General features: G+C 38.8%; 1 protein-coding gene across 1 annotated transcript in view; it reads right to left on the reverse strand.

The window, feature by feature from the left end:
• Positions 1–22185, reverse strand: part of TMEM182 (transmembrane protein 182) — a 49379-nt gene extending 27194 nt beyond the window's left edge. The window contains exons 1-3 of the mRNA XM_014854124.3: positions 21857–22185; positions 21519–21618; positions 19651–19749 (exon numbers count right to left, since the gene is read on the reverse strand). Of these exons, the coding sequence (XP_014709610.1) occupies positions 19651–19749; positions 21519–21618; positions 21857–21988 (331 nt within the window). The 5' untranslated portion in view covers positions 21989–22185. The remainder of the gene's footprint in view (positions 1–19650; positions 19750–21518; positions 21619–21856) is intronic.
• Between the last annotated feature and the right edge of the window lie 1946 nt (positions 22186–24131).

Here is a 24131-nt window from a genome sequence, read left to right on the forward strand (position 1 = left end):
ATTGATTTTTTCAGATTTTTTTGAGAGAGCCAATGGAGTTTATTTACCTCCCCACTGTAAATACTGGCAGCGAAGGCATAGCTGAGAGGGGGAAGTGCCATGGGCAGGAGGGCCAGGGCCCTCACCTTCCATGCTGCTGTGACCTTGGGAAAGTCCCTGAAGCAGGAGAAGCACGGGTTTCCTCACACGGGTAGAGAGCTTTCCAGGTTTGAGAGTGCATCCGTGGTCATTACCTCGTCTGCTCTCCTAAGGATCCTGGGGGGTAGGAAGGGAGGTTTGCCAGGCGCTGGGAAGTTGGCTGTGCAGTATTAGAGGCAGGCATGGTGGTGGCTGCAGTGCTAGGCGTAATAGTGGAATGCAGCTTAAGGACACAGCAACCAGCAGCCTCAAGGTCACAGGAGCAAGAAAACCAAGGCTCTCAGAAGGGGTAAAGGGGATCAGAATATTCTACCCCAAAATATGCCACTTTGGCATAAGGATTATTTTGAGCTGGAAGCAAATGAGACTCAATGCATACAGAAAGAAACCATCTAGTTTTCCTTGTCTGACTAAAAGCAGAAACTTCTGAGAAATGACTGCCACAAATCCTTTCTTCCAGGGGAGTTTTTGTGGCCTTGAAGAAGAACAGCAAATCAACACCAAGATGGGTCTACAAACAAATGTATTAAAACAACCCTTATCATCAGTTTCCCCCGACATTTCCTGGTCACTTTCCCACAATTTTCTGCCCCTAGACCAAACTCATTTTTCCTTTGTCTTGTCACACCTCCACATTCATCTTTCTTTGTTAAAAAGATATATAGGCTCTCAGACCTATCTTTGGGTCTTCATTTTTCTATAAAGGCCTCCATACACATACATAATAATACATTTTTCCTGTATCTTTTCACAGTCTAATTTGCAAGACCCCAGTCACTGAACCTAAGGTGGCTGAGGAAAAACTTGTCTCCTCCTCTCCAGTGGTGTTGTGCACAAAGCCACTCAGATCCTAAGGCAGGGGCCAGGTGAGCACCCTGGGATTAACTCCAGCTCCCAGGTCTTCCTCTGACCCCTGCAGCCTCGGAGGCCTGGATTGGCGGCTCCCACCCCTGCCCCAGCATCAGAGCGCGTTGAAGGACTTTAACAGCATATCCAAACCGGGAGTCCAAAGCAGACCAGCTAAATGAGAATCTCTGACGGTGGGCACAAGCAACTGTATTTTTAAAAGCCCCCTAGGAGAATGAAATGTACAGCCAGCTTGAGAACCACTGGGCCTTTGGGTCTCTCAGGAGCTGCTGATTGCATTGAGAAGGTGCTGTATGCTCCGCAGCGGCTCAGCCTTTACAGGTATTCTTTCCTCTACCATCACGGCACTCCCTAGTTTATATTTTACAGATGAGGCTCAGAGAGGTTGAACAAAGGTCCAAAAATTAAACAGGCAGTAAATGACATGGTCAAGATTTGAACACAGCCTCAGACACCATTAGTCTCCAGGTTTGTTGTGTTTTTTCAAATAAATTGCCATTGCTTCATTGAAGCCTTCTAGGCTCAAATCCTCCCATTCTGGCTCCTCCAACTTCATCCTCCAGAAACCGCTGGAATTATACTGAAGTTTCCTGGGGCATGGATGGGGGGCATGCTGTTATCAAGCCTCCAGGCTTTTGCAAGAGCGCTTCACTTAGCTAGAATAAACAGCCCTCCTATTTGTCATTCTAGATCCTCTCAAACATCCTTCCCTCCTTGAAAGGACAGAGTGGAGTTATTTCCTCACCTTCACCAAAAGGCAGGAGAGCCCAGAATCAGTAGAAGTGTATACAGACTCAAGAGTTGATCCCCTTACCAGCTGTGTGACCTTGGGCAAGTTACTTATTAGCCTCTCATGCCTGAGTTTCCTTCCCGAAAATGTGATAATAATGATACCTGTCTTATGGTGGTGTTAACAGGACTGAGTTAACGTAGGTAAACACTGAGCATAGTGCCTGGCCTTCATACTCAATCAGTGTCCTGGACATGCACCAGTCCCTGAACTCAGCCCTCTGTATCATTTTTCTTTCCTTGCACATCCACCTTCACTTCTTGACTGTGAACTCCTTTAGGGCAAAGACTCAGTCTTGCTCATGTTTCTAACCCTACGGGAAGCTTTATGCCTGGCATGTGATAGATGCTCAATAAAATACGAATGAGTGATTCATCAATAATTTATCACTCAGTCTCCACTGAAATCTTAAGGTTGGTGGGATGTTTAATGGCCATGGATCAGAATGAAGCAAACTCACTCAAACGGAAATAAATCCATGATCTTGGCCTCATTCCCACAATAGTTGGAGAATCTTTATCACCTAAATCCCTACTAGGAAGAAACAAGAGGAGCTGAGGAATCAAGTAATGAGACGCTAACACTTGGGTACTAAGTATGACTACTGAGGACTATGCAATCACCCTGTCCAAGCTCCTGAATACCCAGTGCAGAGAAACGAATCAAGATCATCAGGGATTTCTGTAAGTGTTCCTGCTCAACTCTAAAAATACCAGAATTGAGAAAAATTTCATCTTCCACCAATCCCTTTTAAAAAATCTGATCTGTACCTGAGAAGACTAGCTATCCTTTATATTAAGCCATGAAAGGAACATTTTTAGGCCCACTTTATTTATATGCTTTTTTAAATGTTAAAGTTGAACCTGTTTATCCAAAGCTTTTGTATAGACAATGGACAATAATTACAGCAAAGCCTCGCGTACTTAGTTGTAAGTTTTCTGTCGTGAGCAGTCTAGGATCCCCAAGTCTTCATTTTCACATCTTCAGGTGATTGCCTCTACAAATCTCTTACATCCTAGAAATCACATTTCTCCAGGGAATTTTATGATCTTTTATCATATTACAACCATACATCCAAAAATCTTCTTAGACATGTGACTCAAAAGCAGTTTCTACTATTTCTGCACCAGAAAAGTTAGTTTAGGATTCCACAGCACTGAAATGATTTAATATTTCCTCCCTCTACTTTTACCATAAAACACCCAACGAAAGCAATGATTAACAACTAAATTGAATTCCACTCTTTCATTCACCCGTACTCAAACATTGATTGAAAAATCTACCTTGTATCAGGCACTGTGCTAGGTAAACATTTACTGGTGACATGACATGAAAAAAGTACAGTATGTGCCATCAAGCAGTCTAATAAGAAAGAAAGACACAATCGCCATCAAGCAATCTAATAGGAGAGAAATACACAATCAGATGACTACCAGCAGGTCCAGTGTAAGGACAGAATTCTATAGTATACTATCCAAGAATAGAGGAAGAGTATTAACCCAATCTTGGCATATGGCAGAAGGCTTCTTGGAGGAGGTGATTCTCAAAAGGGAGAGCAGGGATGCAGGAAACGGAGGCAGAGAGCAGAAAGCACAAAGAAAGGAAACCCGGGAGGACAGCAGGTATGTGCAAGGAGCTCAGTGTGAAGACACAGAGAGTGAAAAGCTTTGGTGTTAGGGGAAGTGGCTAGAGGGAGGAGGAGGCTCGAGTGAGAGGCAGTTGTAGGGTATGGTCATTTCCCAGTGGAACATTCTGACCCACATTGTGTAAAACTTTCCCTACAAATGATAAGAAAAATCACTGATTAACTTACAAGAGGCTTTTTGTCCACATGCACCTTCAATCTATTGATAATCAAACCACTGGCAAAAGGTTGGAAGTCTAGTTTTTTTTGGGGGGGGGAGGGTGTTTTCAGTGAGAAAGCTAGAAAAGTAAAAGGCAGAAAAACACATTCCCCCTTTTCTTTCTTATAGAAATAATATATTTTCCTGATTTTTTTTCTTAAGGGGTAAAATACCATGAGATAAAGGCAATGGAAAATCTGACACTACTTCCAGGAAACTAGCCTGCCTTGTGGGGAAAACGAAATGGGCAAGGAGAGTTATCAAGGAATTGTAATGAAAAAGAAAGGAAGCTAAAAAGTTTCTAAGAAGAACATAAAGGTATAGAGATGAGAGTGACCACTGGCTGCTGGGGGAGAGGGCTGTGTGGCAAGTAGTGGCTTGTCCTTGCCAGCAAATGCCTTGGAAAGATACTCGGCCAGCTCAGAATAAGCACCTACGTAGTTTTGGATGCAAAGCACACATGCAAGGAGTGCTAGCACAGCCAGTGTAAGATGAGTGTCTCGTGGGGACAGACAAGATAGCTGGGACATAGCAGGCATCTCTGGCAGGGCAAGCACTCCTCAACAAAGTTTGTTACTCCGGAACAAACTTTCGCGCATTGCTTATTCACGAACAGACTGAGAGTCACATTTTCTCCACCAAGCAGGAAACATGATCTCTGGTGTTCATAATCAGCATCTACCAAGTATAGTACCTAAACCCCCCTTGGGCATCTTTCATTGAGTTGGCCTTTTCTAGGGATCGATCTGAAGGAATGTGGTAGAAACGCCTACTGGCAGCCTCGAGTTCTCCTCACTGACCTGCCTGCTATTTGCTGTGTGTTCTTTCCAAGCAAGTCACTTAACCAGCCTTCCCAGTTTTCTGTTTGTTTCTTGATAAACAGGTAGAACCAGTGGTCTCAGAAGTCACTTTCAACTGTTCTGGTTAGAGTTCCAGCAATTGGATGGTCAATATTTCCCTTTGATAATGAACTTCATAGATTGAACTTCCAAATCTCTGCTTGAAAAGTCCAGCCTTCTAAAATTGTCCATTTTAAGCAGAAGATCACTGAAAAGATCAAACACAGCATTCCCATAGCTACTCTATATGTGGTCTAGTGGAGGATTTGGTTTTATTTATTTATTTGCAGTGATAGGATACATCTTTGGAAGACTTCCCTTTCTAGCTACTCAACATAGCAAGCTGTTACAGCAAATACCCTCCATATTGCATAACAACAGCTGTTGCTCTGGAAACAAGTTAACACTTTGCTTTCCATAAAATGTATCACTTCCACAAACAGACTGGAAGCAATGAATATGAGTACTGGGAAAATCACATTATAAAAATCAACCGTATTTTAAAATAACTATATTTAAAAATCATTTTGGTTTTACTTCTATACCCCCAAACTTGTTTGTGAAGAGTAATAAATAGTAAAAGAAAAACTGATATTGACTGATCATACCAAAATTAAAAAGTAAAATAACAGAACCTACCAATTCTTCTCTAATCAACAAACAGATTTTGTTTTAAAGTATATACTGCTTGTTAAGAAAATGAAACAATTTCCCTTACAATGTTATCAAGGATGTGATTATGGAAATGGACACAGCTCACTGCAGAGCATGATCTTTGAGTTGAGAAACCTGAATGCTCTCAGTTTCCTTGGCTTTAAAATGGCAGCTATATGTCCTACCTCATAGTGCTGTAATCAAGATCCAAAGAGGCAATATTTGTAAAGTAAAGTGGGTGGGCTAGCACAAGGATTGCACAGAATAGGAGCTTGTAAGAAGTAATGAAATAAGTCATTTTGTTGTGATATTAATGACTTTTACAAGATAAATAAAATTTTTCTCTTTTATATATTTGTCAATAGATTAGTAGATTTCAATACGCAGAAACAAAAAGTATGGATAGAAGTGAATAGCTTTGAAGAAATTAGCATGGTGCCTCTGAGCAATTTATGGTATTGATAAATTCACTGAGTCTAATTCTTCATGCCAGCACTGAAATTTATGAAACAGTGCTTATGTTTATCATTCATATATTACTATCTACAGATAGAAGAAAGAAAAAAGAGATTACACAAAATGTGATCTGTTAAAGGGAAATGGTGATAGCGAGCCTAAGAAGAAAGAAATCCAGTTGGAACACATGAGGTCAAATTGCTGTGGACAGCCTGCCAAATCCAAAGGTCAGGTCTCAGTCCATGCCTTACTCTACTTCTTGGCAGCATTGGCCAAACTTATCACTCCCCTCTCTGAGAAAAACTTTCTCTGTCCAACTTGCAGAACATCACACTCCCCTTGTTTTCTTTCTGCTTCCCTAGCTACCCATCTTCAGTCTCATCTATGGGTCCCTCCTCTTCTCCCTGATCTCTTAACAATAAAGCATCCTAGGGCTCAATACTTGGACCCATCTCCTTTCTCTCTACACATCTATCTCTCTCTGTTTCTCTCCAAAATGGTCTCATCTTTTCCCATGGCTTTAAATATACCTCCATGAAACGACTCCCAAATGTACATTTCCTGCCCAGACCTCCAGCTTGAACTCCAGACTCCGCGATCCAAAAGCCTACATAACATCTCCACTAGGTGTCCTCAACGTAACATGTCCAAAAACTGCCAAAACTTCCTCTTAGAAATCAGTTCTACTTCAGCCTTCCTCGTCTCTAATAATAGCAATTTCATCCCTCCAGTTGCTAAGGAGAAAAAGAGTCATCATTGACTCTTCTTTCCCTCACACCTCACACTCAATCCATCAGCAAATCCTGTCAGCTGTTCCCTCATAATACCACCAGATAAAGTGAACTGCTTCCAGGGAGACGAAGCAGACATACTTTTCTCTATTCTTTTAATCACAACTAAAATCCCTGGAGATTATCTATGAAACGAACAGAAGAAGATTCAGAAAGAAGGAGAAAAGAGCCAGACCACCCAGGGAACTTGGAATCCAAGGAACGATGTGGTGGTGAGCTCCTTGGGCATTTTCTGTGTCTCATTCATCCCATACTTGGAGCTAGAGGAGTCAATAACCAGGAAATGGCAATGGACACAGACAACACAAGACTGGTCAGGCTAGACCAAGTACCTGTAAAAAGGCAGACTATCGAGACAAAAAACATTTAGACAATAGCTGTTCTACTGCAGTCAAACAGCACAAAAGAAAATGTCAGCAAAGTCTGAGTGAAGAGTCCAGATTCCACCTTCACCAGACTATAAGGAACACTCCAGCCTCCCTCCTGGGGTGGTGTCAGAGAGGAACGGAAGGTGAAATTTTTATTAGCACCAAGTGGTAACGTTCAGCCCCCATCCTATGGTGTGAGTGGAGATGGAAAAGCCAGAAACCCAGAAATTCCAAATAATCAGAGACAAAAAAGCACCCCAACAAAAACTGTTTATCCAAAGGACCAAGTAAAGGGCCACCTAGAAAGGCAAGACACTTTTAGAAAATAAGCACTCTATACCAGTCAAACACCACGGAATAAAACTTTTGCCCCTAACTGCACTCTCATCGGCAAAGACCAAGAGGGGAGCCTAGACTTCAACCCCTGATAGACTATAATAAGATGCCCCACCTCACCCCACCCCTGACATACACATATACACACACACAAGGCTGTGTCAGAGAAAGCTGAATAAGGAGTCAGGACTTCCATCTCTGCAAGGATAATGAGGCCACCATTCACAGAGACAGTGGAGACCATGTGGGGAGCCTGGACTTCTACCCCTACAAGGTGGAAATTAAACATCCCTTCCCTCCAGAGTGATATGAGAAGAAGCCTAGCGGAGATTTAGGATTTTCACCACCCCAGTAGTAATGAGGCCACCCTTGCATACCCACATATCAGTGGAAGAAATGGTAGAAGCTGTAATGATTCAATCCTGCCCCTCCTGGCCAGGATGTTACCAATGGAAGCATAGGGAAAAGCCAGAACTCTCATGACTGTCTAGCAGTACCAAGGATGGCTCCTCCTCAAGTCAACACAGACTAAATGGGGAACCTAGAATTCCACCCCCACCTGATTTTATTGAGGCAATGCCCACCTCTTCTCCTACAGGAACAGTATCAAAACAGCCGCCCCAAACAGAAGATCCAGAGTCTCAGAAAATAATACCCCCAAATTCCAGATTTTAATTTAAAAAAATGACTAGTCCTACCAAGAATCATGAAAATCTCAACTTCAGTGCAAAAGATCACTCAATAGATGCCAACAGACAGAGTAGAGATGTTAAAACTATCGAACAAGGATTTTGAATGACTCATGATAAAAACATTTCAAAGAACAATATGGACATGCTTGAACCAAACCAAAGAGAAAAAAAAAAAATGTACTGGCAAAGAAAGAAAAAAAAAACCCCAAAAAAAGAACCAAAATGATATTTTAGAAGTGAAAAATATAGTAGCCAAAAATAAAACTCAGTGGATAGTCTAAACAGTGGAAGAGAGAGGAGATATACTCAAAAACACTAGATAAATCAAAATGGAAAGGAATTGTAAAAAAATTCAATTAACCCATAGGAAGTCAGGAAAAAGAAAACAGAAATGAAAAACAGAACACACAGAGAACAAAAATTAAAATGGCAGGGCTAAGGCCTAACATATCAGTAATGATATTAAGTATAAATAGTATAAATACACTAATTAAAAGACAGCTTTGCTTTAATGTGCATGCACCCAACAACAGAGTATCAAACTATGTGAGGCAAAAACTGATAGAACCAAAATGAAGAAAGGATGAATCCACTATTCTGGTTGGAAACTTCAACACCCCTCTATCAGAAATGGACAGATCCATCAGGCAGGAAATCAGAAAGAACCTAGCTAGACTCAAGAACACTCGATCAACTTGATAGAATAGATATCTATAGGATACTTCACCCAACAACAGCAGAGTACACATATTTCTCAAGCTCACATGGAACATTCACTAAGACAGACCACGTTCTGGGCCATAAAACACACCTTAACAAATTTAAAAGAATAGAAATCAAACAATGTCTGCTCTCAGACCACAGTGGAAGTAAATCAGAAATTAATAAGAAGAAGATAATGGGAAAATCTCAAAATATGTGGAAACTGAAAAATAAAACACTTCTAAACAGCACATGCATCAAAGAAGAAATCTCAATAGAAATTAAAAAATATTTTCAACTAAATGAAAATGAAAGTACAACTTATCAAAATATATGGGAAGCAGGGAAAGCAGTGCTGAGAGGGAAATCTACAGCATTGAATACGTATATTAGAAGAAGAAAGATCTATAATCAATCATCCAAGCTTCCACCTTAAGAAATTAGAAAAAGTAGAGCAAACTAAATTCAAAGTAAGCAGAAGCAGATAAATAATATGAATTCAAGCAGAAATAAATGAATGTGAAAATAGACAATCAGTAGAGAAAATCAACAAAAACAAAAGTTCTTCAAAAAGATCAATAAAATTGATAAACCTCTAGCCAGCCTATCTAACAAAAAAAGAGAGAGGACACAAATTTCTAATATCAGAAATGAAAGAGGGGACCTCACTACACATTGCGTGAAACCTAAAAAGATAATAGAGGAATATTATGAACAACTCTATACCCACAAATTTGATAACGTAGATGAAATGGACAAATTCCTTAAAAGAGATAATCTGCCAAAACTCAAATAAAAAGAAACAGACAATCTAAATTGGCCTATATCTATTTTAAAAATTGAAATGATAATTAATAATCTTCCTAAACAGAAAGCACCAGGCCAAGATGGGTTCACTAGTGAATTCTACCAAACATTTAAGGAAGAAATTATATCAGTTCTCTACAATATCTCAGCCAATACAAGCACAGGTACTACTTCCTAACTCATTCTACGAGGCCAGCATTATCCTAATACCAAAATCAGACATTTCAAGAAAACTACAAACCAATATCTCTCATGAACATAGATGCAAAAAGCATCAACAAAATGCTAGTTAATTGAATCCAACAACGTATAAAAAGAATGATACACCATGATCACATGGGATTTATCCCAGGTATGCAAGGTTGGTTCAATATACAAAAATCAATTAATGTAATCCATCATATCAACAGTCTAAAAAAAATCACACGATCATATCAATAGATGCAGAAAAAGCTTTTGACAAAATCCAACACTCATTCATGATAGAAAACTCTCAGGAAACTAGGAATAGAAGGGAAATTTCTCAAATTAATAATGCATATGTACAAGAACTCTACAACTAATATACTTAGTGGTGAGAAACTCAAAGCTCTTCCACTAACGTCAGGAACAAGGCAAGGATATCCCCTCTCACTACTCCTTTTTAGCATCACTGAAAGTCCTTGCTAATACAATTAGACAAGAAAAGGAAATGAAAGGTATATAGGTTGGAAAGGAAGAAATAAAATTGTCTTTGTTTATTGATTGAGGTCATCAAGGTGGAAATCACCTATGTAGAAAACCTAAAAGAATCAACAAAAAAAACTCAGAGAAATAGTTGTGTATAAATATAGTCAACTGATCTTTGACAAAGGAGAAAAGATAATAAAATGGAGCAAAGAAAATGCTGCAGGAACAAGTAGACATCTGCATGTAATAAACTGAATCTAGATACAGACCTTACACCCTTCACAAAAATTAACTCAAAAAGGATCATAGACCTACAAGTAAAACATAAATCTATAACACTCCTAGAAGATAATATAAGGAGAAAATCTAGGTGTCCTGGAGTAAGTGATTACTTTTTAGATACAACATTAAAGGCACAATCCATGAAAGAAATAATTGATAAGCTGGACCTCATTAAAATTAAAAATTTCTCCTCTGCAAAAGACAACGTCAAGAAAACGAGAAGACAAGCCACAGACTGGGAGAAAATATTTGCAAAAGACACATCTGATAAAGGGCCGTGATCCAAAATATACAAAGAACTTTTAAAATGCAAAAATAAGAAAAAAAACAACCCAATTAAAAAATGGGGCAAAGACTACTTAACAGACAGCCCATCACAGAAGATATAAAGATAGCAAATGAGCATATGAAAAGATGCTCCACATCATACGTCATCAGGGAAATGCAAATTAAAGCAATGAGATACCATTACACACCTATTAAAATGGCCAAAATCCAGATCATTGACAACACCAAATGCTGGAGAAGATTAGAGCAATAAGAGCTCTCATTGCTGGTGGTAATGTAAAATGGTTCAACCACTGTGGAAGATTTAGTAGAACTTTATAAAACTAAAGATACTCTTGCCATACAATCCTGCAATCACTCTCCTTGGTATTCACCCAAAAGAGTTGAAAAATTGTGTCCACACAAAAACCTGCGCATCGATCTTTTTATACGTTGTTGGATTCAATTAACTAGCTTTATTCATAATTGCCCAAACTTGGTAGCAACCAAGTTGTCCTTCAATGGATAAAAAAACTGCCAATGGAATATTATTCAGTACTAAAAAGAAATGAGCTATCAAGCCATGAAAAGACATGGAGGAAACTTAAACGCATGTTACTAAGTAAAAGAAATCAATCTGAAAAGGCAACACAGTGTACGATTCCCACAATATGACATTCTGGAAAAGGCAAAACTAGGGAGACAGTAAAAAGATCAGTGTTTGCCAGATGTTGAGGTGGAGGGGAGGTATGAACAGGCAGCACACAGAAGATTTTTAGGGCAGGAAACTACTCTATATGACACTGCAATAATGGACACATGTCATTAAACATTTGTCCAAAACCATAGAGTGTACAATGCCAAGAATGAGCCCTAAGGCAAAATATAGACTTTGGGTGGTTATGATGTGTCAATGCACATTCGTCAATTGTAACAAATGTACCACTCTGATTTGGGATGTTGATAATACGGGAGCCCTGCATGTGTGGGGGAAAGGGGTATATGAGAGATCTCTGTACTTTCCTCTCAATTTCCCTGTGAAACTAAAACTTTTAAAAAAAATTGTCTTAAAATTTAAAAAAAATAGAGACAGCTTAGCAGACTTGATTAGAAAAATCATCCAACTACATGCTATCTATTAGACACTCACTTCAAATAGAACGATATAGGGATGCTGAAAGTAAAAAAATGAAAAAAGTATATGCCATGCAAATATTAATCCGAAGAATGAAGGAGTAGCTGCACCAATATCAGGTAAAGTAGATGTTAGAATAAAGAAAGTTACTGGCAACATTACACAATGATAAAAGGGTCACTCTACCAAGAAGACAACAATACTAAACGTGTATGCATCTGAAAACAGAGCTGCAAATACGTGAAGAAAAACTGATAGACTTGAACAGAGAAATATATAAATCCACAATTATAGTTGGAGACTTCTATACCCCCTCTCAACAATTAATAGAACAACCAGACAGAAAATCAGCCAGGATATGGAAGAACTCAAAAATGCCATCAATCAATGGTTTCTAACTGACATTCATAGCGCATTCCATCCAACAACACAGAGTCCACACATTCTTTCAAGTGCCGTGGAACATACAGCAAAGTAGACCATATCCTGGGCCACAAAACAAAGCTTATTCAATTTAAAAGAATTTAAATCAGACAGAGTACTGTCTTTGATCACAATAGAATCTAACTAAAAATTGATATCAGAAAGACCAAAGGAAAATCTCCAAACTCTTGGAAACTAAACAACACACGTCTAAATAATCTGAGTCAAAGACGTTGTCTCGAGAGAAATTTAGAAACACACTGAATTGAATGAAAATAAAAATAAAACACATCAAGAGTGGAAAGCAGCTAAAGCAATGCTAAGGTGAATTCTACACCAATAAAAACATTAGAAAAGAGGAAAAAAGATCAATAATCTACCCTTTCACCTCAAGAAACTACGAAAAGAAGAGCAAGATAAACCTAAAGCAAGCAGAACAAAGGAAATAATAAAGATCAGAGCAAAAATAAACGAAATTCAAAACAGAAAACTAATAGAAAAAAACAATGAAAAGAAAGCAGGATCTTTGAAAGTTCATAAAATTAACAAGCCCCTAACAATACTGACAAAAAATAAGACATAAATTACCAACATCAGGAAAGAAACAGGGGCTATCACCACAGATACTGCATACATAAAAAGGATAATAAGGGAATATTATGAACACCTCTATACACATAAATTTGACAGCTTAGATGAAACGGATTAATTCTTAGAAAAACACAAACTATTAGAATTCAATTCATATATATTAAACACATAATTCTCTGAAAGTTAAATCTGGCCCAGATGGTTTCACTGGTGAATTCTACAAAACATTTACATGTAAAGAAGAATTAACACCAATTCTCCACAATGTCTTCCCGAAAATAGAAGAGAGGATACTTCCTAGTTCACTTGATGAAATCATTACTACCCCGATCTAAACCCAGAGAAAGATAGTACAAAAGACGAAAACTACAGACCAATATCCTTCATGAAGATACATGCAGAAACCCTTAACAAAATATTAACAAATAGAATTCAGCAATATATAAAAAGAATTATACATCATGACAATGTGGGGTTTATTCCAAGGATAAAAGGCTGGTTCAATATTTGAAAATCAATAAATGTAATACATGATATTAACATGCTAAAGAAGAATAATCTTGTGATCATATCAATGATGCAGAAAAAAACATTTAACAGACTTCAACATCCGTTCATGACAAAAACTGTCAGGAAACTAGGAATAGAGAGAAACATCCTTCCATGTTTTATGTGTCTCTGGAGCACTTGTCATTTTCCAACGTATTATATAATTGACCTGTTTGATTTTGCTTTGTCTGACTCCCCTCACTGGAATGGCAGCCCCACGAGGGCAGGGATTTCCATCTGTTTGGCTCACTGCTGTTCCCCAGAACCTAGAGCAGTGTCTGGACATAGTACGTGCTTAATAAATATTTATTGAGTGAATTTTAATCAATATTACCAGGCAAATAGTGGTAAATCCTGGCCAGTATAGATGGTAATATTAACTATCATGTAGTAGGATGATGGTGATCATTATACTGATAATGAACATTATTTATCAAGTGCTTACTCTTTGCCAGAAACTGAAAAATACTCGATGCGGCTACACACACACACACACACACGCACACACACACACACACTTCAGACAACAGGCAGCATTTCACTAGGAAGAAGCTATGATGAATTCATGCGTCCTGATGATGACTTACTTTGGGCGCTCTAAGTTGGTGTATTGCGCCATAGGAATAGCTGACATTTATTGAATACCAGCTACATGGCAACCACTCTGCTAAACGTTTGTACTATTATCTATTAACAACTGTATGAGGTTGATGCTATACTTATCTTCCTTTTACAAACGAGTGGAGTGAATTTTGTGGAGCTCAAGAAGCAGAGCCAGGGAGTGGTGGCTGCAAGTAGTGAACACAGACAGGCTGCCTGAAAGCTCAGCTTGTAACTCCCATAGAAACTTTACCAAGAGCTAGTCCCTGTGCCCAGCACTCTCCGTACAGCATCCATCTAGTCCCCAAAAGATGGATTAGGGAACCAAGACAGTTTAGCTGGATGGCAGAACCCCACTCAACCCCGCGCTGTCCAACTCAAAACAGACATCACCTTCCAGGCCTCCCTGGTCACCCCGTTTAATATTGAGATCCCTCTATACACTCCTCTCCCCTTTTATTTCTCTCCAAGTACTTGATGGACCTATTTTCTTTATTTTCTGCCTTCCCACTATATGAAAGTTCAATGAGGACAAGAATTTAGGGCTATTCTGAAGCACTCAGAACAGTGCCCAACATACAGTAGGCACACAATAATTTTCTTCCTCAAATCTAGTTAATTCTCTCTTCTGAGAAAAGATCTGAAGCATGGGGCAGAAGCCATAATGTTTAGAGATAAGAGAGGTCTAGGTGAGCTCCTTGCTCCTTTTTGGCTTAAATAATCTGCGTGAAAGAAGGTGGAAGGAATTTACCTATTATTTATGTGCTCTGGGGTCCAGAACTGGAGCTGTGCACAGAGTGTAGGCAGTACGAGTATAACTTCAAAGAAGAGCTTGGCCCTGGTCAGAAGTGTTGGGAATGAATGTCTAGACTATCCCTGTGGTTCTCATCTGAGGTGATTTTGTTCCCACCCATCCCAGGACATGTGGCAATATTTGGAGACAGTTTTGACTGTCACAACTGAAGGGTACTACCGGCATCTAGCGGGTAAAGGCTAGGGATGCGACTAAACATTCTACAATAGACAGTCCCACAACAAAGAATTATCTAGCCCAAAATGTCAATAGTGCCGAGGCTGAGAATCCCTGGTCTAGAGCACCAGGAGGTTCCCTATCATTAGAGGAGATTTCTGCTTCTGAGTGTGGCTGACATTTGCATAGACATCACCAGCACCCTCTGTAGAGGTTGGAGCCTGTCTTCTGTGAGGGGAAGTCGAGCTACACCATTGTCGATAACCATACAGCTTTGTTTACAGAAAGCTATCCCCCTCATTACTGGAGGGATGTTACCTAAACTGCCAACCAATCCTTAGATGCCCATGAATAAATTGTAGAGAGTATACGGTATCAGTGAAAAACTGATATTTAGTCACAGCTTTGATGTTGGGTCCTGGAACTGAAAAGCCAACTGTCTCCTCATGAGTTGCAGCATGTGAAAGCTGAGCAAGCTTCCTGAGGGTGGCACTCCAGCCTGAGCACAAGGGAGCCTACGCTGGGCTCGCAGAGGAAACATCAGCCAGAAATCGGGATGGCAGCCACCCTGTAACATCTTCGGTCATGGCTATGTGATCCCAAACATCTGAATGAATAGTAGGAAACTAAGCGGATGTTAAGGTATTTCCAAATATCTAGGCCCTTGAAATTTATGACAAAAAAAAAGAGAGATTGAATCGTATTTTCCATTAAATTTTGCAGGGTATGATTTTTTTCTACACGACTAAAGCAGAGCAGAATTGTTTAAAACTATCTGGGAAATTCAAGACAATGTCCAGAATTAACATATAGGACCACACAAAAAAATGGTATATAAGATCCAGCTACATCAGTATAATTGATCTGTAAGTTTGGGGAGGGGGGCGGTTGTCCCAAGAAGATTAGATACTTGTGACATGTTGATATGTCGCCTCAATTATTTAAGGATTTATATTTATATTAACTCTAGACTCAAATCTCAATTCATTTCCATGCTGTTTAAAACTGTTCAATATAAGGGCATTCATTTTTATATTTTATTTCGCTAGTATAGTAAAGCAAGATTTTGTGTGTGCACCTGACTGTTTTTGTGAGGACTTTGGACTCTGTAATGCTGTGCTCTTGGAATGGCTCGGTAGCTATTCCAAGTCCAAGTGTTGGCTAATTGCAAAGGTCTCAACTTCCTCACGGCCCACTCCCTAAACAGCCAGTGTGAGGTTTCACATTCCCATCATTCTGTTGCTCCACCCCTTTACGAGGATCATTGCTTCCTGACCTCTCCTCTCCTGTGATGACAAGGACGAGGAAACCTGGGTAGGGCTTGACTCTCAGGAGGATCAGTGGCAACAGAATGTGCAGGAAAATGGAATGGTTTCCTGGGAGAGGAAGAGCGTTGCCAGGAAAAGAGGCCAGGGCCCTCAGGTCCAATCCGAGGAAATAGGCAGTGAGCAAAAGTGGGACACAGAGCAGAAGGTCTGATTATCTCAAGTCAGATCAGCAGGGCATGCGGGCTTAGATTTAGAAGGAGGCGCCTGGAAAGAGCTGCCCTTTGGGGCCTCTATAGCTGAGCAGTTATGGGGAGGAAGCAGGCGGGGCCACCAGGACTTTTGCATTATCAGTGTAATATCCAATTCCTTCTTCTCCCTTCTCATTCTCACTCATTCTGCACTTATCATTGAGGACCACCACCTCCTTCCCCAGACTTTCTCCTCCACCAGCCCCTTTGACAGCACACCAGCTTGCTAATCAGCTTGCTTCTCAAGGCTTCTTTCTCTTTCTCCTTTGTGAACTGTCTTTGCTTCTTTCCCTCTCCCGCTAAGTATAACTCATATTTTACCAGCTTATTTCCCATGATTATTTTTTTCTTAAGATTATGTCTGATATCAAAAACCACCTCTGCATTTCCTCATCAGTATCTGCTGTGCTAATTCATGTCTTTCAGGAAAGTCAGTTTTGCACATCAAGCTACTTATTGAATTATTTATTTCAAACTAGTGTTCCACCATCAACTCAACTTTAATGTGTTTAAATCCAAAGTAAATCCCCATTCTTTTGTTGAGATTCAAGTAAAAGATTTATACTTAAAAAGATTTAATAGTAAGCATTAAAATTAGCCTTTCCATTCACTTTACTTTATAACATTATCAATAAAAAATCTGGAAACTTGGCCCTTTGTATTAGTTCTGCCAATGATCAGCTGTGTGACAACAGAGGCAGACGGTCTCTCTGAGGCTCAGTTTCCACATTATGAAATGGAATAATTTCATCACTAGCATCCAATGATTGTAAAATAGTTTTTTCCAGAAAAATCACGTACACTATATTATTCTTACTGATTTCAATTTTGGTTAATTGTAATTGTAAAAACTCAAGAGAACACAAAGACATTTTACCAATAATTTGCCAGGCCAGGATACATCAGATTTTACAAACAACACTTTGAATTTACCCAAGATAAACTGGCAAATGTATAACGCCTGATAATTATGAAGCTACGTGAAGTCTGAGGTCTAGGAAGGCCTATGCGGCCTCCTTGACTAGGAAACACACATTTTCAGTCAGGTAGAATCCTTTGATGACATCTACGCCCTTCTTTTGGATAACGGAAACAATAAAAAAAAAAATCACCCAAATATAACATCAGATATCATTATACATTATTTTAAAGATAAATGAAATGTGTATATACTATTTCTGTTGTGTGACATACCTCTTCCTATCTCAGTCATTTCTACTTACAGTGTTTGATAAAGTGGCTTAAAGTGAATGTTACAACATGTGTGCCAAAGAGGAGTTTGATAATTTAAAAGAAATTAGAATATGTTTTTGTCACTAGATCCAAAAATTGACACAATTATACGCAGTGCTACAAAATAATTCTAAATGTAACTGCAGTAGAATTTTTATGACATGCATTTACTATCCATCGCTCTTATGATTATTACGCATAGATTATGTTACCTTGTTTTTCATGTTCTTCACTCTCTCCTTGAGGAGCAGACTTTTCAAATAGGTAGGTTCATTTGAAAACATACAGTGCCCACAATACCTATCTCATCGCAGGACCTCAACACATGAACATCCACAACAACAATGCTAATATTTATGCAAATACCTCATCTTCTGGAAAGCCAACCTTGCACTACTTCTTAGTTCATTTTATGAAAGTAAGAATGTCAGGATAGGATATCTTTTCTGTAACTTTTAGTGATATAAAGTGGTTTATCTTACTCTTTCCTATGCCATCTCTTCTCTTATCAGTGAGAAGTTCCACATGATACATGACGCACGAGGTTCCGACAAATGTGAATGAGATGCTTCACGCAGTTTTTAATGGGAAAGAGTATCCACACGACACACATTTTCAAGACCAACAGCCGCAGTCCTTCTGAGCACAAGCAATGCTGGTGGACAGGCAGAGGTGTGTGTCAGCTCACCACTTTTCCTATCCAGAGCCCACATCCACTCCAGAAAATGTCATGTTAATGATGGAATATAAGTAAATGCTATATTCTTTAACAAACTTAAGACAAAATTATAATGTGTGGAAATACATATTTTACAAAAAGATGAAAAAAGGGATGAATGATGTAAAGACTCGTTAAGTTCTGTGATGGTTAATTTTATGTACCAACTTGGTTAGACTATGGTGCCTAGTTGTTTGGTCAAACACTTGTCTAGATGTTGCTGTAAAGGACCTTTTCAGATGTGCATAGCATTTATAATTAGTGGACTGAAAGTAAAACAGATTATCCGCCACAATGGGGTCGGCCTCATCCAACCAGTTGAAGGCCTTAAGAGCAAAGAGTAAGGTTTCCTGAAGAAAAAGCAATTCTCCTCAAGACTACAACATAGAAAGTCTACCAGAGTTTCCAGTCTTCAGACGCAAGACCACAATATCACTTTTATCTGAATCTCCAGCCTGCAGGCTTACCCTACAGATTTCAGACTTGCCAGCCTCCACAATCCCATAATCCAATTCCTTAAAATCTCTCCCTCCATCAAGCAATCAAGCCATTTCTTTGTCTCCCTCTCTCTCCCCCCTGCTCCCTCCTATATATCTCCTATTGACTCTGGAGAATCCTGACTAATATAAGTTTATTCAGAACATTAAACATATTAGATATTCTCTTTGAAACACAAATATTTTTTTGCTCTGTTTATGTCATTGGTAAATTCTATACAAATCTTTGGTTTTAAGATTGGGATAAACACCCTTTATTTAAAATTTCATGACCAGCTGAGAATTAAGTTGACACACAGAGCTTATGTACTTTCTATAAAACTGGATTTATGTACTACATATTTTGTACTTCCCATGGAAACTCAGTTTGTATACTTTTTGTGGAACAAATAGTATGAAAATACAAAAGAAGCTAGGTAATCCTGACCCTGAGTCAATGACCTCTGCCTAACCTTCTGTGGCAAATCACACACAACAAAGTTCAGTCATTTTGTAGAAACACAGAAGCATAATCATATTCTCATGCATAACAATTGCAAAAAAAATGTTTTAAAAGCAGGGTGTATATTACAATATTTTCAAGTAAAACTAGTTTTAGGTCAGTTAAACCCTTAAGAAGCAGTTTTTCCTAAAGAGGATCACTATTTCCCTATCAGAAAACACACTTTTAAAAAATTATCTCTATAAGTAGCAACTAAATTAGAAAGGCTTTACTTTTAGACCAAAGTTATATTCTATCAGAATTATAAATGGTGTGTTAAAAATGATATCCTATTTTTTCATACATAACAGATTGATATCAGAGAAAATGTTGAAATTATAGACATTAAACTACTTTTCGTTGCCCACAAAAATTTTGTGGTGGGCACGTTTCAGAAAGACAAGTCCCTCTCAGAGACATTTTGAGAGTACTTACTCACTGCAGAGTCGTAGGAGGTCGAATTGTGCTCGCCTCTCAGGAAGGGATATGGCGACAGGTAAGCGTGTGTGCAGTTCTTCGATGGTGGCTGGTTGGCTAGGAAGGAGACCAAAACGATGGTATTACTGGAAGCTAAGTGAAGACCTTTGGTCCTAATAGAACAGAGATATGGGATCTGGGGGATACACAAGTTCTAAGATGGTTAATTTTATGTATCAACTTGGTTAGATCACGGTGCCTAGTTGTTTGGTCAAACACTCGGCTAGATGTTGCTGTGAAGGTACTTTTTAGATGTGATTACCATTTACAATTAGTAGACTATAAGTAAAGCAGCAAACCTAAATAAAACCACCAGTTAGATCAACAAATTCAGAGAATTCTCGAGGGAGGGGTAAGACTTCCTTAACAAACTCACACTGAGGGGTACAGGAGATCTGGAAAGGGGACGCATCCAAAACATCCAGCTCATGACGTAATTAAGTGCAGAGAGTTCCCTTAACATCACCTTAAAACTGAAGGCACCAAGTTTCATTTGTTTTCACAACCATACTCCCCAGTTCCTAACATAATGCCCAGCACTTAGTGAGTATTCAAAAAATAATCGTATTCAAAATCTAAAAAACTTAGATTTAAATTTGACCCGTTCCAATTAATATAAAATTTCTTCTATATTCTATTTTTAGGGAAAAGATACATGATACATCATACAAGTTAATAATTCAAATACATTTTTAGCATTTGAAGAAACCACAAGAGAGAACCTTTATGTTGTTTGAAAACTTGAAGATTTCATTGTGTACATTTTAAGGAGTGAACTATTCTTCCTTTCTCTAAGTCCTTGGCAAAATCTTCCTCTTGCACAGTCTGACTTACTCTACTTCACCAAAGACTAAATAATTTTCATTGGCAGACTGCATGCTTATTCTCCTCCCCAAAATGACTCTAAGATAGTCTATCACGTATTCATCTCAACGTCATTTTATAGTTACTTTGTTCCTTCTACATATGCCAACTTGCACCAGCTGACTTAAGTCTTCTGAGAGATATTTTTACTATATATTCCCATAATCTTGACTTTTGTGTAAATACCGTTCTTTGATTTACCACAGGAGTATTTGATAAGGAGACTAATTCTTTCAACCCACAATAAACTTTAGGGTAATAAACAGTTCTTTCGTCGTTGGATGCAATAAGATAAAGGCTAGCTATTTTCAATAAATAGATTTTCAAAGATTAATACAATATAGGAAATAAGTTGAAAGAACATATCATATTTTTAAAACCCATTCTATTTCAAAAAAGAACTTCAAAGTTTCTACGAGAAGATGTAAACATCAAAAGCAAGGCATTTCTTGATATTGCCCACAAACTTGGTTTCAGCCCAAAGAGAGCAAGCTTTCATCTACCACTGCTGGTAATTAAGTTCCATTATAAAAAAGACTTTTTTTTAACTTTGAAGCCATGAATATGAAATAATACATCTCTATTTCTTGATTTTTAAATTTGAGCTTTCAGGGGTTTATAGCCAAAAAACCTAAAACATTTGCTTGCAACACAGCAACACCAGACACTCGAAAATACTACCATGCATACATCTGTTTTGTTTGTTATGAGCAAGGAAACAGCAGATAACTCAGTTTTGCCATAAATATCCAGACTCCTATTTTATGTTAGAATAAAATAATTATTTCTATAGCCATTTCTACTTTCTGAAAAGGAATCACTTCACGAACCTTTTGAAGACATCCTACTGAGATTCTATCGCTAAGAACTCAATCCTATTTCGTAAGTGACATGTACTAAACAAGAAGTTGTTCATTTGTACTTTAAAGAGAAGAAGGAAAATAAAGCTAAACTGTACTTACTGTACCAGAACTTCCAGATATTGGAATCATTCCCTTCCACAATCCCATTAAACCAGCATCTCCAGAAGAAGCCTTCATGGTGGAAGGTGACGTTCTCTATCTGCACAGAACACAAACGAAGTAACTTGCTGTCAACGCAAGGAACGTAATCTAGACTATTACATCCAGGAGATTTTTTAAGCAATGTATTTTATCTCAAATACTGAGGATCAATAGCTTTCTACAAACGTCTTCTATGAAGAAACAGACACTCCATTACTATTCTCTGATTTCAAGAAGATATATAAGGCCATCGTCATCAGTAACAAACACATCAATATTTTGAAGAAGAAACGCACATTCTGTTCACCTGAACACTTCCCCACTTCAGTTGCAAGAAGCCAATAATCCGATCCAAAAGCCACCAAAAAGAGTAAAACTCCCAAGGCACCAAAGAGAGCCCCAAAGAAGATGGCGATATTTAGTCTCATTTTCAAGTCACTGGTTTCCCTTTAAATAAACAAGAATTTAAAAATGGCAGACACCTAGCTTCTCAACCAAAAATACATAAAACTTTTTGAGCGGGGGGAATCTTCTTGAGAAGCCTCTCCCAGCTGGTGTGTTGGTGGCGTCTCCCTGGCTTCCGTGGGGGGATCTGTACTCCCTGTACTCTCCCCTGGAGGCACTCCAGCCCAGCAGCTGAGAATGGCCGGCTATTTTAGGATACTGATGGAGGAGCTGTCTCTCTCCCTTGGGGATCAAAAAATAGCTGACCTTGCCCTGACAGTAGAGAGAGGATCAGGAGCTGGCTAGAATTATCATTATTGCTCTGGGTAATCCATAGAAGTGGAAAGAAGACGAAATGGTATGAAGCCATTGACAGTATTGGCCCAAAGCCTTAAGTGTCTGAACAAGCTCCTTTTAGTCTAGAATGACGATTACAACCCCAAAGACACTTAAGACTCTCTTTGAAGATATATAAATCATGGCCAAACAGAACCACAAAGACTTCTCGTGAATACAATTGAAGTTACAATTAATTTTTAAATTCCTTTTGGACATTTTTGGGACAGAAAATAATTTATGGGTCAAATGGTCTAACATAACACTGAGTACAGTTCGGGTTTACAACCCAGACATTCAGATGTGTACTTAAAAGATCAAGAATATAATAACATAAATTATTTAAAATATAAAAACACACTTTTATGCAGCATACCCTATTGACATAAAAACAGCTCTTTCTACAGCAGCTCCCAGATCTTGTACAGTTTATTCCAAATGCTCATCCCAAAAGTGGCCTGATGAAAAAAAGTCTTAAAACTACACTGTTTTCCAGAGTCAGATGAAAGAATCTGGTCTACTCTTTCTTTTGTTTTCTTCATTTTAAATATCCAACTTCCTCAAAATATGTCATACTTGATACCGACATCACCTCATAGCAATGAAACTACACTTCCTTCATCCCTTGTCTCTACAGTTCATTGGTTGTCGTTTCATGTCTGAATATGCCAGGGAGTATTTTTTTAAGTATTTGTGTAATATTGTAAAACTTGTCCTGCCCCTATGGTTATTGTATTTTATATTCTCAATAGTGACATGGGCCATTGTACCTTCTAAAGAAGCATCTGAACTCTACCAGCTTCCTTCACCACTTCTTTTGTTTGGCATGGGATAGAGCGATTCTTAGATACAGATTTGGAGAAGGCGAAAGATGACTCCTTAGTCAGGCTGTCGGGCCTTGGTCATCTCTGGCTATACGCAATCAGAGGTGCCCAAAGGTCACGAATGGAATTTTAAGTCATAGAAGCAGTGACTGTTAGGGTTGAATGGAGTTTGAGAGTACATCGCAGCTGATCCCTCATCTAATGCTGAAATCTCCATTCATCAGCCATGCCATTTCCAGCCTGTCACATTCAAGGATGTCAATGATGTCCATACCACACTGCCTTAATTTCTGCCAAAAGCTGCTTCTCTAGAGTTTGCAGTATTAATCCAATTCTGTCCTCTGAGACTGCACAGGTTTAAACCCTCTGTCAGGCAACAGAACTTTCTGTTTTGAAGAAGCAATCATCTCATGCCTCCTCAGACCACAACCCCCACTCCACCCCAAAATATAGGTCTTCTTTATTCTAAGCTTAACATCCTATTCCTTTAAGCATCCCTTAGACTGGCACAACTCCACATCTTGCTGTTCTGGTTTTTTGCTATAATTTTCACATACTTGATTGAAGTGAGGCATAGTAAAATATTCTGGTATAGTCAAACAAGTTAATACCACCACTTTTCTTATTTGGATGCTGTGATAAGCAAAATAATGGCCTCCCAAAGACATCCACACCCTAATCCTGAACATAATTACATAATCTCTGACTATGTTACTTACATGGCAATATCTTGGATTTTACAGGTAGGCCCAATCTAATCACATGAGTCCTTAAAAGAAGAGAATCTTTCCTGACAGAGTGGTCAGAGAAAGAAATTTGACTCAGAAAAAGGGTTGAAGAGTTCTGGTTTGAGGATGGAGGAAGAAGGCCACAAGCCAAGGAATGTGGGCAGTTTCTAGAGGCTGGAAGAGGAAGGAAAACAGTCCTCCCCAAGAGCCCTGAGAAAGGGACACAGCCCTAGCAACAC

Source organism: Equus asinus, chromosome 6, assembly GCF_041296235.1.
Source record: "Equus asinus isolate D_3611 breed Donkey chromosome 6, EquAss-T2T_v2, whole genome shotgun sequence".
In the NCBI taxonomy this organism is placed as follows: Eukaryota; Metazoa; Chordata; class Mammalia; order Perissodactyla; family Equidae; genus Equus; species Equus asinus.